General features: G+C 38.0%; 1 protein-coding gene across 2 annotated transcripts in view; it reads left to right on the top strand.

Moving 5' to 3' along the window:
- The window catches only part of LOC149420347 (uncharacterized), a 486,416-nt gene that overhangs the window by 463,206 nt on the left and 7,305 nt on the right, over window positions 1-15,905 (top strand). For both annotated transcript variants that reach the window (XM_089636629.1, XM_089636628.1), the window contains 6 exons: window positions 9,003-10,103; window positions 10,258-10,391; window positions 10,724-11,110; window positions 11,514-11,686; window positions 12,945-13,243; window positions 13,835-13,981. In XM_089636629.1, the coding sequence (XP_089492755.1) occupies window positions 9,003-10,103; window positions 10,258-10,391; window positions 10,724-11,110; window positions 11,514-11,686; window positions 12,945-13,243; window positions 13,835-13,981 (2,241 nt within the window). The remainder of the gene's footprint in view (window positions 1-9,002; window positions 10,104-10,257; window positions 10,392-10,723; window positions 11,111-11,513; window positions 11,687-12,944; window positions 13,244-13,834; window positions 13,982-15,905) is intronic.

Here is a 15,905-nt window from a genome sequence, read left to right as displayed (position 1 = left end):
GCCAAATAGGGAACTGGGAATTTACCATAATAATTCAGTTCATTAAAGGCAAGACGAACCGAACTAGTTTGGCTGCTCGCATACACCTGCTGTAGGAAACATTCATGAAAGGAATGCACCAGTTCTTGAAAACATTCATTTGATATCACGCGAATAAAACTATAATAATAATTATTTGGACTTCAAAGATTGTATGGCAAAGCTCAAAATTATAACCAGCCAGCGTAATCTGCGGCTTCAAAGTAGCTAACAGAACTATCTCACACGGTTTGTTTGATTTCCCGCCCATACTACTCAAACACCGATCCCGCCGAGTGTTAATTAAATGTTGTAGAAGCCTGACTTTTTGTACTGCGCTGAATATTTATGGACGCTGCAGGATTATAAATTAACCGACGCATTAACCTGCATTTACCTTAGTAATTAGCGAGTTGACGCAAGGCGGCGGAACCAGTTTTATTTACGTTGTCATTGCAGCTAAATCTCGACGATCTCCCCTAACGGTATGTGTACCTGGTACCTATGAGTGTTTTATTTTCTTCGTGTCATAATGGCCAAACCAACCGTTAGTCGAAAATTAGACCAGGAATTTGCAAATCGGTTCGCATTCATTACTCTTTTTGTTCACGTTGATTAATCGATAGGACAGGCACTACTTTTTGCTGGGAATATATCTTTATTACTACTACTACTACTGCCTCCTAGCATTTTGTATTTTAAATATGTAATTCTATAGTAAATTATTGTATTATTATTCATAGATATTGATTACGTAAGTATTTAACTGACTATGCATGTGGGGTTTATCTTACGCATTCCTCGAATGTCAAGTATAATAATTCTCATTAATGAAACAATGTATTCATCACTTGGGAATGCACCTTAACATCAAACGAGTTATTGTATTATTTACATTTAAATTGAGGTTGGTAACGCAGGGTTGTCACGATTAGTCATACTATCATATAAATAATTAACAAATGCCTTATCTTATGATTCGTATATTTGTTTATAAGATTTCATTATACTTTAGAAAAGTGCGCGTGCATAATACAATAATGATGACAATATTAAATATTTTAATAATAATTTTCCAGGCCAATGTCCAGTTTTCATAACATGTTGATTAGGGTTTGCAAATCCGCGGGATTGCAAGATAGAATTCAGAAATCACGCGGGATTTTCATTAAAAGGTTTTGAACTGAAATAATGTCAACATTTCACAAATATTTTTTTTTTGCTTTGGATTTGAAATATGCAGATTATTATTGATTAAACGTGGTGTATACAAAGTATTTAATTTATTTTTATTATTTGTTATCAATTATTTTTGTTGGTAGTATATTATAAAAAAGACATTGAAAAGGCAACATAGTAAGTCATTTAAGAGGACCTTTCTTATCAGTCATATTTTATACTAGTAATGTTATAAAATTATATTAAAAAGGTAACATAATAAGTATTTTAAGAAAACTTTGATATACAAAAAAAAGCAAAAAAAAAATAAAATTCATAACTGTCACTGATAGGACTCTTCACGGTTGTTTGAGATCAATACTCTTCTGTAGTAGTTATATTACAATATTTTAAGAAGACTTTAAAAAAAATAAGTTTGTAAAAAACCACGGAGAGTCGTGTCATCTACACGTGAACTGAACGCTACTCGCAAGCACGTGCAAATCAAACCAGCATGTTTTTGGAGTAAGTTAAGTTTTTTTCAATCCCGCAAATCCGCGGGATCAAATTTAGCTGAAATCACACGTGATTGCGAGTTCGCAAACCCTAATAAAGATGCTATGATTTTTAAGTACAGCAATTTTATTTTGAGTTCTCCTTCATGAGATTCCTTCTCCTCTGCCCCTTGTTGCACTTTTCAAATAGAATTTTCGTAAATCTGCCGCCCTTCTTTCTAGTATATTTCAAGATGGCCAAAAGGAACATTAAAAAAAATTTCAGGTAGAAGAGTTTTTTTTACATTACTAAACATTTTTAACCTATATTATTGAGCTGGAGCCCTGCCTTGGCGGTGTCGAGACCACTTATTGACTAGGATGTAAATTATACATTCATTTAAAAAAAATATGAGTGCCCTGTTTAATTCCATCTACAATATCATTCTAATGCAAATTATGGTAAATAACCACCGGCTTATTAATTAAGTCCGTAAATCACGGGCTCATAACCAGTGGTTCAAGGGCCCCTGTGGGAAAAAGTGCCTTCACCCATTAATACCCGCATTATTGTTGTTATTGTACCTCAATATCATTCTTGTACCTCAGAAAATTATTTGATTTTTTTTGGTAAAGATATATTTTTAGAAATTATTCTACGTTAATTTGGCTCAACATTTTTAAATAGTAAGGGAAAATAAACATGATACAAATAACTGTTTAATGTCAAAAATACACATTTAAAATGTAACGATAATCTCTCAGGTCTGGAACAAATAACATTTTGACTATTCATTCAGAAGTTAGGAAATATTCGAGGATTAAATCTTTAAAAATTCACCATACTTGTCCGTCACCACGAGTGTTAATTTGAATGAACATAGAAATTAATTTACAATATTCTGTCTCATAACTGTGAACAGTGAATTGAACGGACCGTTAAAATATATGTAATTCGAGTAGAAAATATTGATTGAGTAGACCTTTAATTAAGTAATCAATGACGGCAGAAATTCGATGGAACGGATTTGGATTTCGGATGGAAAGAATTGCAACCGAGCGGAAAAAATAGACGCCACAGAGAAGACTGCAAGCTACAAGAAAACAAAAACCCGACTTTTCTAAATCGCTACAGTTAGAGTAAAAAAATCACAAAGTTCGTGTTAATTTGAATTAACACTGGGGATGAAAGGGTTAAATCGAAAAGTAAGGAATATCATTCAAAAAGTTCACCCGCTCCTGATATATTATAGTCCATCAAAATCACACAAATTGCACCAAATATTATTTGTCTGTACAATTTCGATTCCAAAAATAAGATACTTGGTTGTAGCATTATTTTTTTTACTGTAATTGTAGACATGTTTTTTTGCGTGAAGGCCATTCTTTTCATTTGTTTTATCCCCGATCTTAAATAAGCTATTAGTTTTTTCGCTGTTAAAATAATATTAAACTTTTGGCCTGGGGCCATTACTTTCGCTTATTTACAGATCGTTCTTATCATGCGAATTAAAATGCAAATATCACTTGTTAAAGTATATACGTTTATAAGTGGAGGAATGAAATGATCCGGCGGAGAAAAAGGTTGAAGAACCCGGCCGTAGATTGTATTGTCCTTTGTTATTCTTATTTTATTACACTTCATTAGCATAATTATTTTGAAATGCTAAAGCCATATTATAATGTCACGGCTGGCTGCCTAACTGCCTAACAACTGCCTAACAACTGCCTAGGCTCGTAGGCTGCTATGCTCATAGGCCCTATTACCGGCTACATTCTGGTCACTATTCAGAAAACATTTATGGCCATTTAATTCCGTCAATTATATGACCACACTAAACCGCTTGTTTTTATTCTTTTGAAAAGCTTACTTTTGGATTATTGATTCAATTAAGTGTTTATTGAATTACGTTTTATCTTTTGTAATTTACATATTTTTGTTTATTTAATTCGTATATTTTAAAGCAATAATTGCTATCGGCGTTTTATTGTAATGTTTTATTTTCGTTATCGCCCGAACATTCGACCCTCAACACAATCAAAATATGTATTTATAAAGGATTTCATACTTTAAATAATAAAGTACACGAATTTATTTCCTTATCTTATTTCTAGAAAATACCGCAATTTCCAATTTGACGGCAGTGAATTTGATAATGTTCATTTTAGTTTACAAAAACAAAATAAAATAAAAAGTTCCCCACGCGTGATTATGGATTAGTTTAGTATTTAATTCTTCTGAAATCCTTGTCTTAATGGAGACTTGAGCAATAAACCTGTGCCTAGATGTTTTCTGATAACGGCTATTTTACTGCCCACATAAATAACTCCGAAGCTTGGCAACATTATTTATAAGTTTAGTATTAGTTACGGTTTTATTTCTTATCAAAATAATCACTTTCTTACGGCCTTTCCTAAACTAATAACGTCCAGACCAACGATTCTTGAATCTACCAAAAATAATATAGTGGTGTTGTAATATTTTTCATTTTCCACTGGTCGTATGTTCGCCGGATAAGTGAAAAACTATTTTTTAAATTTTTATACTGGTTTCATGTAAAACGATTGATTGATGATTATAAATTATTGTAGTTTTGTTGGTTCAACACGTTCGAATTCTAACCTGATTGTTGGATCTGTTTAGTAGGAAAACCAGAATACCAAATAATATGATAATCAGATGTCCAAATGTATTATTTATTATTATTTTCTTTATATCAGATGTGTATCTTTTTTCGGGTTATACAGTATCATGATTGGGCATAATACCTTAGTAATACTTATACATTTCGCTAATTCCTTTCCTTGATTTATTTACATCTGTAATCCCGGAATTTTAAGCCCCCGCATTCAGAATTTCTATCGATTCATAACATTTCTTGTGAAGACTTGTGTTATTTTTTTAGATAATATCTGTATATTTGTATATACTATATATTTGTAACCGAAACGGTAATTATATGAAATTCCCTCGGTAAAAAATATCAAAGTGTGCTCCGGAAATTATTAATTAACATTTTGTTTTGTTATTTAATATGTTATAAGTGTGAAAAAATCTCAGCTTATATGTTATCTGTAAATTAGGCATTTTGTCGAGATTTTGCTCTATTTTAATTGAGTCGTGTTTTGTTATTTCAGAATTTTCACTTAGTTATTATCGCATTTTTAACATTAGCGCGCTCCCTCTAACCGACTTGTGTTATTTTTTTAGATAATATCTGTATATTTGTATATACTATATATTTGTAACCGAAACGGTAATTATATGAAATTCCCTCGGTAAAAAAATATCAAAGTGTGCTCCGGAAATTATTAATTAACATTTTGTTTTGTTATTTAATATGTTATAAGTGTGAAAAAAATCTCAGCTTATATGTTATCTGTAAATTAGGCATTTTGTCGAGATTTTGCTCTATTTTAATTGAGTCGTGTTTTGTTAAATACTTTCAGAATTTTCACTTAGTTATTATCGCATTTTTAACATTAGCGCGCTCCCTCTAACCAGCACCTATCACCAATCACCCTTTCAAACCATCTTCTTCCTTTTTGAACGCTTGCTAGGGAGCTTTATTTCTGAACACAATCCTACGAATTCGCTTATGATTTTGTTACTATAATTTCATGTACAAAATTTCACTTCATAAAAAAATATATTTCGTCAGATTAAAAATGCAGTTATTATTACACCGTTAATCGCTCTATGGTATAATTTAAGTATCAACCCAGTACTACTTTTCGACCAAATCTGATTGACTCATTAATCGTGGTGTTAAATTACTTAAAACCTCATCGCGTTAAGTACAGAAGAAAATAAAATATATTTATATTTTAATGCAAATCAAAATGGTATTGCTAATGTAATGACTATTGAAATCCGTCGGCGGGGCTTGATTTATATGATCATGGGATCTCGTAGTATTTACTAAAGTATTAAATTTATCACGGGCGATAAATTCGCGAGGAGAAGACGGGGTTTTACTGTCTCCCGTCCGTGTAACGCGGCCATTTTTTCCTCGTTATGTTTTCATGTCGGTAAGCCGTGAAAAGTAGTGAGTAGTCTTTCGTATGTTGATATGCGTGAGTAGTATTCTCGGAGTGCACAAAACTGTACAGGAGTCGGTATTTACTTACAACCTATGACATTGGCCTATTATTTGGGGATGCTGTGGTTTTTTTTTGGAGAAGAGTGGTTAAAACTGGGTCTAGAGACCCACGAGAAATTTTGTGAAAAAGGTACCGGTTCCGGAAAATTTTCAGATAATTACAAATATTTTGTCGCTTTTTACAATTTTCCGAAGGAACCGGTTCCTTGTGACCTTGACAGGAATATCGACCATCTCTAGTTTTTGGAGCACCTCCCGTTAAAATACAGATATAGCAAACACAGCATTTCCATCTGAGTTTTATGTTCCAAATACATACTGCATTCTGCATCTTTTACATATTATTTATAATATTATTATTCAATTTATATAATTTTATTTATTAAAAAGTTATGCTGTTATTATTATTACCCGTGATAGCTGTTTCGCCTTCAGAAGGCGATAATAATTACACAGCAGAATTTGTTTATTAATAAACTGTTTTTTTTTTATAAATTGAATAATAAATATTATCTAAACTTAAAAGTAGTTTTACAAATTAAATAATAAATAAAAAAGACACTTTTTCTTGATAAATGCTAACTCCTGTCTACTAAACATACGCATTTCTTTTCCATATTTATTTAAATTATCCTCTCCTTCAATCAGTAAAGTTGATAAACATCTAAACAGTTCTTTCAACCATCATCGGTTGTATCGCCCATAGCTACATTACCAGACAGGCACTTCCATTGTTGTTTCATGTATCATCGGTTGCATCGCATTACAGCTACCTTTCCGGACAGGCACTCCCATTGTTGTCTCATGCATCGTCGGTTGCATCGCATTACAGCTACCTTTCCGGACAGGCACTCCCATTGTTGTTTCATGCATCATCGGTTGCATCGCATTACAGCTACCTTTCCGGACAGGCACTCCCATTGTTGTCTCATGCATCATCGGTTGCATCGCATTACAGCTACCTTTCCGGACAGGCACTCCCATTGTTGTTTCATGCATCATCGGTTGCATCGCATTACAGCTACCTTTCCGGACAGGCACTCCCATTGTTGTTTCATGCATCATCGGTTGCATCGCATTACAGCTACCTTTCCGGACAGGCACTCCCATTGTTGTTTCATGCATCATCGGTTGCATCGCATTACAGCTACCTTTCCGGACAGGCACTCCCATTGTTGTCTCATGCATCGTCGGTTGCATCGCATTACAGCTACCTTTCCGGACAGGCACTCCCATTGTTGTTTCATGCATCATCGGTTGCATCGCATTACAGCTACCTTTCCGGACAGGCACTCCCATTGTTGTCTCATGCATCATCGGTTGCATCGCATTACAGCTACCTTTCCGGACAGGCACTCCCATTGTTGTTTCATGCATCATCGGTTGCATCGCATTACAGCTACCTTTCCGGACAGGCACTCCCATTGTTGTTTCATGCATCATCGGTTGCATCGCATTACAGCTACCTTTCCGGACAGGCACTCCCATTGTTGTTTCATGCATCATCGGTTGCATCGCATTACAGCTACCTTTCCGGACAGGCACTCCCATTGTTGTCTCATGCATCATCGGTTGCATCGCATTACAGCTACCTTTCCGGACAGGCAATCCCATTGTTTTTTACCTTCTGCCTCGGTATTAAAATTAAAAAATATTTGACACGTAAGCATAATTAGAATTTATTACTAATATTTAAAGCACGCTTGTATTTGGCGTGCGTTACTTTGACGGACGAGCCCCAAAATGAAGCTTTTAGCAAGACCGATCGTAAACCGTTGCCATTGTTTGTATAGAGTAAGTATCGACACCTACATACTATACATACTACTGCACATTTTGAAAGCGGTAGGCAGATAGTAAACAGTGCAAGAAATAGGCGAATCAAAACATCAATGGCCAAAAATGCCAACAAATCTACGGGAAACCTTCTGGTTTTATTCTGGCGATTAGGACCCAGACCATAGTCCTGTTGTGGCCCATCACCATGGCTGTAATTGGGTGTTGATTCCTGAAGGCAGATTCCCGTTATTTCTCCTTAGCTAATGAATTTATGAACCTATTCTCCTCTTTAGCTTTTGCATAAACTAGAGCGGTTGACATCGCTAAACCTATCGCTCGCTATCGATAGCTATTTTATCGCTGCGCCGCTATCTCACTCGCTCTAGTTTATGCCACAGTTAAAATGAGGGGGATAGGTATCGCCTCCGGGTCTCCTTCCTGATTCCACAATATGGCTCCCGGCTATATGAGCCTTCTTGTCTAAATGTCGGGACATTGATGCAACAGTTCGATGTTTCTTTATCTTCATCACATTTCCTACATCTCTTGGTACTTTCCACTTAAAACAGTTCTCCTGTTATTATAGTCCAAGGTCCAACTAGCCCCTACATAGAGTTTCTAAAGTATTGGCTAGGTTGTCGGTCAGTAGTTAACTTTTAAATCTACTCTGTAATAACTTATATATTATTATTATTTTTGATTGAGAATGCAGACTGTGTTGTGTTACCTGTAGGTCGATCTAGGCTATCGCCTTACATTAATTTGAACTGCTAATGAATTCAGCCTTGAGGTAGGTATATCGTGATATTATAATATTATTCATTAGATCGTCCACGAGGCGGTTGTTGATTTCTGGCTTGCTTTGTTAGCTTGGCCAAGTAACGCGATAATAATATTTAATTTGACGCGATGGATTTACGAGTGTCATAATAATGTCAGCTCCTTGTAAATGCAAACAGAAGTCACCCACGTAAATTCCACTGAAGCATTTAGATCTCTTGTTTACCTTTCAGATTATGGCGGCCTGAGGCGTGTTTGACATGTGATCAGTTTGATCACTCGCCTATCTTTATTATTTTAATAATAAAAACGTTAAATAATTATTTATGTATTTGCGTGTTGCAACTATGTACGAGTACTCTTATCGGCTCCGGTTTCTCGGACTAACTCGTAAAATCTGGATTTATTATTTGATTGTTTTCTTATTTTATGCCCGCATTATGATTAACGATAAAAGTGCCGCTATTACTTTAGTCACGGCCGCGCTACGAGCTTACTTTACGTTTATTATTATGACAGCCATAAATTATTAATATCAATGAATCACCAAATAATTTATATCTGTGTGGTTGTGTGATATTTCGATGTTAAGGTGAATATTTAGAATGTTATAATTGATTGTATTGTATGTGAATATGTAGTTGATAAAGCTAGTTGTTCGTTGTTCCAGGTGTCAAATGGTCCGGCGACAACGCACATAACGCCGCTCTCCAACCACGTGCCTCTCAACCATCTGCCGCAGCCCAGGCCGGCTTCCGCCAAAACTCAAAACACTCCCCCCGTCACTAAATTACCACCTCTTCAGACTAGTAAACCAATAAGTAGTAATAATAATGTTAACAATAGTAATAATAGCAATAACGGGAGTCCCATGGACACGGGGCCTCCTCTGGGCCATCCCGCGCTGGGCGGCTATCACCCCCCCGGCTACCCTCCCCACCACCTCATGCCTCCCATGCCCCCCGCGCACCACGACTACCGGCACCCCAACCACATGGCGCATCACAAGGGGCCCGCGCCGCCCACACAGGTGGCTCCCCACATGGTGCCCCATCACCCGCACCACTCCCCCAGTGTTCAAAATCACACCCATCCTCACAATCCACAGAATCACACCTCCCACCCTTCAAATATGCAAAATCACAGTCCTCATCCACAGAGCTTTCAAAATCATCCTTCGCATCCCTCGAGTCTTCCTCCTCATGGTCAACATCCGCTGAATCCTCAAAACCACAATCAACACGCGGCCATGCAGAATCACGGGCAACACGTGTCGTTACCCAACCACGGACAACACCCCTCGCTTCACGGCCAGCACCCGCCGGGCCTGCCCAACCACATCCAGCATCCGCACCCGCCCTCGGCCCCGTCGCATCCGCAGCACCCGAGCCACGCGCCGCATCCGGGGGTGCCTGGACACAACCAGCATCCATCCAGCATGTCCAACCACAGCCAGTACCCTGTGTCCAGCCACGGGCCGCACCCACCGATGTCCAACCACACGGGGCTGGCTCCCCCGGCGGCTGCTCTGCCTGTGGGGTCGGCCGCGGGACAGGGTGCAGGCGCCCAGGCCGGGGCGGAGGGCCGAGCCGGCAGCCCCGCAGTGGGCACGGCGCCGGGGCATGCGCCCCACGGACCGGCGCCCCCTGCGGCCTACCCACCCGGCTACCCACCGCTGTACGCGCCCTACGCCCCCGCTATGCACCACTCCCCCTACGTGCCAGCTGCAGCCTCTCCGAGTGCAGCTTCACCCAGGAACACGGATACCACGGTAAGTTTTCACTAACATCATGATTGTCATTCTTCAAATGAATAATATATTATTTCGATTTTCTAACCTAACCTAACCCTTTGATATTTTCATGGTCTACAAATTATGTTTCCACGCCTGATTTCTTTACTAAAGAGTTTGTTTTTCATTTCAGAGATCGAGTTTAACTTCGCCTCTCGTGGCACCAAAAACTGTGAGGGCGCAAACTCCGAGTGGAGCCCCGGCCCCGCCCCCAGCAGCCCATTCCCCGAGGGGGCATAGCCCCACCAGGGAGAGGGACAGCTATGGGTAAGCTATTGCTTCATTATCATTCACCGTTTATCAAATAAGGCTTATCATAAGCTCCAATATGGCTTGTATTGCGAAAACCGCTTCAGAATTACAGTTTGGGTTTCATTCCCATCCAAAAAAATTATTTGTCACAGTGGAATGGAGGCAGAAACGAAAATGGACAATGTCTTAAACCAAAGAATATCGCTTCAATACTGATGAAATGTGAAGATAAAACGACGACTCTCTTTTGGCGACTCCAGATTATCAAAGTTTCCAGAGTGGGTTTGCAACTCACGTTTTCAGTCACTCATGTATTGTAATATGTGTTATTTTTTTGTAATTTCCAGAAGCAACGTGAGCAGCATGTCAAGAGCAAGTGTTACTACCCCCGTATCGGCGGCGGGAGGACCTTCACCCCTCCCTCCCTCGTTACCTCCCACAATCCCCTCTTCCATGGCCCCCAGCCTGGTTCCCAGCCTGGCACCAAGTCTGGCCCCCTCTTCCCTTACGTCTAGTTTAGCACCCAGTTTACCTCCCGGCTTGGGACCAAGTTTACCTCCCAGTTTGGGGCCAAGTTTAGCTCCGAGTTTGGGTCCTAGCCTGGCCCCTAGTTTGGGGCCCAGCTTAGCCCCGAGTTTAGCCCCCAGTTTACCCCCTTCGACTGCCCCACCTGTTCCTGCCATCCCTGTGTCTTCCTCATCCTTGAAATCTTCCCCTCACCAATGGGGACTTAGGTAAGATATTTATTACGTCATATTTTCTATTTTTTAGTGAAATTGTCTTAATTCTTTCTCTAAAGTGTATTTCATTCTGCTATTGCAGTGGATATTATTCTGAAATTGGAGTCAGTACGAAATAGCCTGAAAGTATGCTTTTTGATAGTAGATAGTAGATAGTAGAGGGTGACGTTTTTTCATTATAGGCCATTAGTTTAGAATCTAAATGATCTAAACTTTACATCATTTATCAACCAAAGGAATATATAATTTTAAAAAGTGTCCTACACCAAACAACAATCATAAAAAGATAATGTATGGAGTCTGGAATAACCTGGTAGTAGTAGTAGTCACTATTGGATGTTGTTACTGCTCAAATTTTGGCTGCTGTACTTACAAATTTTTTCGTATTTGATTTCAGTTCTCCGAATGTGGTGGCTCCCCCGACCTCGGCCCCTGTGGTGGTGAGCTCGAGGGCCCCCTTCGCGCCACCGACGTCTGCGCCTCCTCTCTTCGCAGCGCCCATGCCCCCGCCGGCAACATCACAACCCTCAAACCCAAACCCCTTTTCTGCAGAATCGCTCTTCCAATCTAGTGAGTATATTACCAAATAACTAACTGCACTATTGCAAATAACTTTGCAAACTGTAACTAATATTATTGTTTGGTCGTAATATTGTTCCACAACCTAAAACCTTAAATTAATACACTTTTACTTACACATTTACTGTAATTTCTTTTTGGTCACCGTGTAGGTCACTAAACTTTTGGGGCGACCATATTATTAATTTTTTTTAATAAATGGACACCACACGTATGATGGGCGCAGTATCTTATAAAAAATAGATTTGTGTTAATAATGTGATGATGGCATATAACTATATCACAATTTTTTTTAATTAACGAAGTAAATAAAATTTGTTTCGTCTTTTATTAAGATTTTTGCAACATACCGGATATTTTGCATACCTGGTATAATTACGAAGTCAATTTTCAATTTCTGTAAATACAGGTTTTCCTTTAAGAGGTGTTATTTTGATATTCAATCGGAAAAGATCAATGGTTTCGTTTCTTGTGTGGCACGTAGCGCCGTCTTGTTGAAAGTAAACGTTGTCCAGATCAATACCATCCAATTCCGGCCATAAAAAATTATTAATCATCTCTCGATAGCGCATTAACCATTCACCGTATCTGTTGCTCCAGCCTCATTTTCGAAAAAGTAAGGTCCAATGACTTCGCTGGACCATAAACCGCACCAAACAGTCACGAGTTGAGGATAGAGAGGTTTTTCAACAATAACTCTTGGGTTTTCCGAGCCCCAGATGCGACAATTTTGCTTGTTGACGAAGCCACCTAGGTGGAAATGGGCCTCATCACTCAAGATGATTTGCATTTGATTCACTCAAGTGAATTTTAATAATTTTAATGCGTTGGTGAAGTGTGTATCGTTCCATTTTTATTAATGGCGTAGTTTCTACTTGTCATATGTCAAAAAATGACAGCTTTAAATGTAACATCTACCGAAATAGCAGGCTATTCAAAATAACACCTCTTATTGGAAAACCCTGTATTATTTTCGAGTTCTGTTTTTATATTTTTATTGGCCAGTTGTACCGCAAACCTGATATACTAATAGAACTTTCACAGAACTTGAATTTCAACTTTGAAATTTGATGATCTGTTCGAATTCTGTTAAAAAATCCGTCCTAAGTTTAGAATCATATGCAAGTGAACGTGAAAACTAAGCCCTGTATCTTCTTCTTCTGTACCTCAACCTTTGTTGTCAAATTCGAGCCATTGAACTACAGATTGTAAAAACATTTTAAGCTAATCTTTTTGTCGTACTTTCCAGGTCCATCGGCTGACCTGCTCCGACGCGAGCTGGACAACCGGTTTCTCGCGTCGTCGGGCGTAGGGGCTGGTCCAGCGCCCCCTGCCGGGTTCGCGCTACGCACGGAGATGCACCACCACCAGCACCAACATACGCACGTGCACCAGCACCAGCTGCCGCCCCCGCCCGCGCCACCCCCGCCGCACCCGCCCCCGCACCTGGCGCCTCACCCGCCCCCACCGCCCCCGCACCTGGCCCCTCACCACCAGCAGCTATTCGCGCCGCCCCCGCCGCCGCTGGTCTGTTCTCCCGCTGAATATGTTTGTATCCATAGTATTAGTATATGTGTGTAGTGTGTAGTCATAGTGTATGACCCCTTCAAAATGCTAACCCATACTGAGCATGGTGTGTTCCAAAATCCATCACATGACCCAATCACAAACCGAAAATCTATCGAGGGAATTTCGTATAATTAACGTATCGAGATAACAAATGTACAGATATGATCTTCAAAAATAACATTTATTTTGGAACTTAAAAACTTAAATAGTTAAAGGGAAACTTATTATAAATCGGTTGAAATTAGGTACGCGGGGGCTTAATGAAAGTTCATCCGAAACACAATTTCATTTCGACTTCAATCAACTAAACACATATTTTGAGCAAATTAATTAATCTCTCTAAAATATTTATAAAATAATAAATTAGTTATAGCAGGATGTCTTTTATTTAATACTAGCGCAGACCCGTGAAAAATCAGGGGATATAAAATTTTGTAAAAAATTGCTACTGCAGAGAATCGAACCCCGATCAACAACTTGGAAGGCAACTATGCTGACACCACCAACTATTGTAAGAAAGGCGGAATAAATAAATTATTATGTGTACTGATATTTCCCTTTTGTCCCCAGTTCAAGGACATAACGAAGATGGACTCTCTGTACCGACAAGGCTTGGGCCTGGGATACCCAGGCTACAGTCCAGGTCTCCTGCACCCGGGCCTGGGCGGCCCCACCCCCTTCGTCCCCCCCAACGCCCTGCCCACCTTTACACCCAAGGTCAGATCATTTGTTACAAACTAAACACTAACAATATCATTATCATTTATTTGCAATACATATTGATTAGATTAATGAAGATTTTGAATCTATCCTGTTTATCGCATTTCCATTATTTTGAAATTTAAATCAGAAAATAATATTATTTAATTATTAGAGATCAAATACAAATCTCATTAAATAATAAAACCTAATTTGATTTGTCCTTTAAAGGTACCACATGGTGGATCAGTCTTATACAAGGGTGTTCAGTTTAATTATATGTTTTATGGAGCTGCCCATTCCTGTAAACTCGGGTCTTGCCTATTATTGGCTAAGTATCCTAACTTGCTCTTTTCTAGATAAGTGTTACGTAGAACTTTTTTAGTTTAACGTTTTGTATGGTCTAATTATTTTTACTTTTATTGTAGTCCATCCATTACTTTTTTGCGTACATACTACCATTTGGTAGCTTCTTAGATTTACACCTTCAAATCAGTCCCTTACCCTCAATCCATTGTGTCACTCTTAAGCTAGATTTACACCTTCAAATCAGTCCCTTTCCTTCAGTCCATTGTGTCACTCTTAGCTAGATTTACACCTTCAAATCAGTCCCTTACCCTCAATCCATTGTGTCACTCTTAAGCTAGATTTACACCTTCAAATCAGTCCATTGTGTCACTCTTAGCTAGATTTACACCTTCAAATCAGTCCCTTACCCTCAATCCATTGTATCACTCTTAGCTATATTTTGCTCTTCATTTTTTAGATTTATTCGTCATAAATAAGTGTAACTTTTTTCGTGGCGACTTATGCTTATTGATTTACTTGCTTTTAATTATTTCAAACATGAATATATCTTCATTATTTATTGAATGGTCATTATAACCAGGACGCTAAAGTGATCATTGCTACAATTTAATATTTTAACTTATTCTTTTGTATACATAATTCCATTGGAATGCAATGATGAAATTGAATAAAAAGTATTAATGGTAATTGCCTTCTGACTTAATGAAGAACATTCATGTGCAAATGATCACTCTTAATAACATCATTCTGCAATCATGAACAATTATTTATTCATCTGATTTCATCACATATACAGTGTACTCTTTGTTAAATGCAATTACTTATTGTGTAAACATAATAGAAAGATTTATTTAAAAACTACAGTAGAGCCTCCATAATTCATACCCAGGCTAATCCAAACATCGCTGTAATCTGATCCCTCTCTGCTCATACTGAGATATATCAAGTACACCCCCCTCAAACCTGGGATGCGTGCTCCCTAAAACTAGAACCACATTCGCTCAACAACAATTCTGGTTCATCATTCCTAAATTATATATGTAATGCTTTAAACACCAATATAAACTCAATTAATTCTATATCCCTTTTTACTATCCGTGTTCAACATTGACTGTTTGAAAGGGGACGAGCCTTCTTTAAAGAATACAACATCAGTTCCTAACACTGTTAAAAAAAAGTTTTAACTCTATCATTTATTTAGTTTTTATATTTATTTCTATTTCTAGTAATTTTTGTTTTACCAAACAATTTCCTTTTCCATTATATTTTGCTATTGTTATTCTTACGTAAATCATGAACGACTACCATAATACGGGCATGAGCCTAGTATACGGTAGTTCAGAAAGTCACCAATTCTAATTTTTTAATATTTATAAAAATAATCAATATTTTGTGTAGTTACATAACAGCTCTTGCGGCGTGTCCACACTGTGTTGCATGTGCGTCACCTGGTGTTTTAGGTTATAAACATTTTTCCAACGTCAAAACAAAAGCTAAAAACTTAGTGCCATATTGGATAGTTTATGACTAAAATGGTAAACTAAAATATATCTGTTTATGACTAAGTAAATGTGTTTTGTGATTTAGAAGTTCATTAAATATAATTTTCCTAAGAAAGTTTAATTTAATTTTT

The sequence above is a fragment of the Hesperophylax consimilis genome, chromosome 10 (genome assembly GCF_061612785.1).
Source record: "Hesperophylax consimilis isolate HC1 chromosome 10, BYU_Hcon_1.0, whole genome shotgun sequence".
Classification (NCBI taxonomy): domain Eukaryota; kingdom Metazoa; phylum Arthropoda; class Insecta; order Trichoptera; family Limnephilidae; genus Hesperophylax; species Hesperophylax consimilis.
Note: the sequence above shows the minus strand (reverse complement) of the source record. Positions and strands in the feature narration are given on the sequence as shown.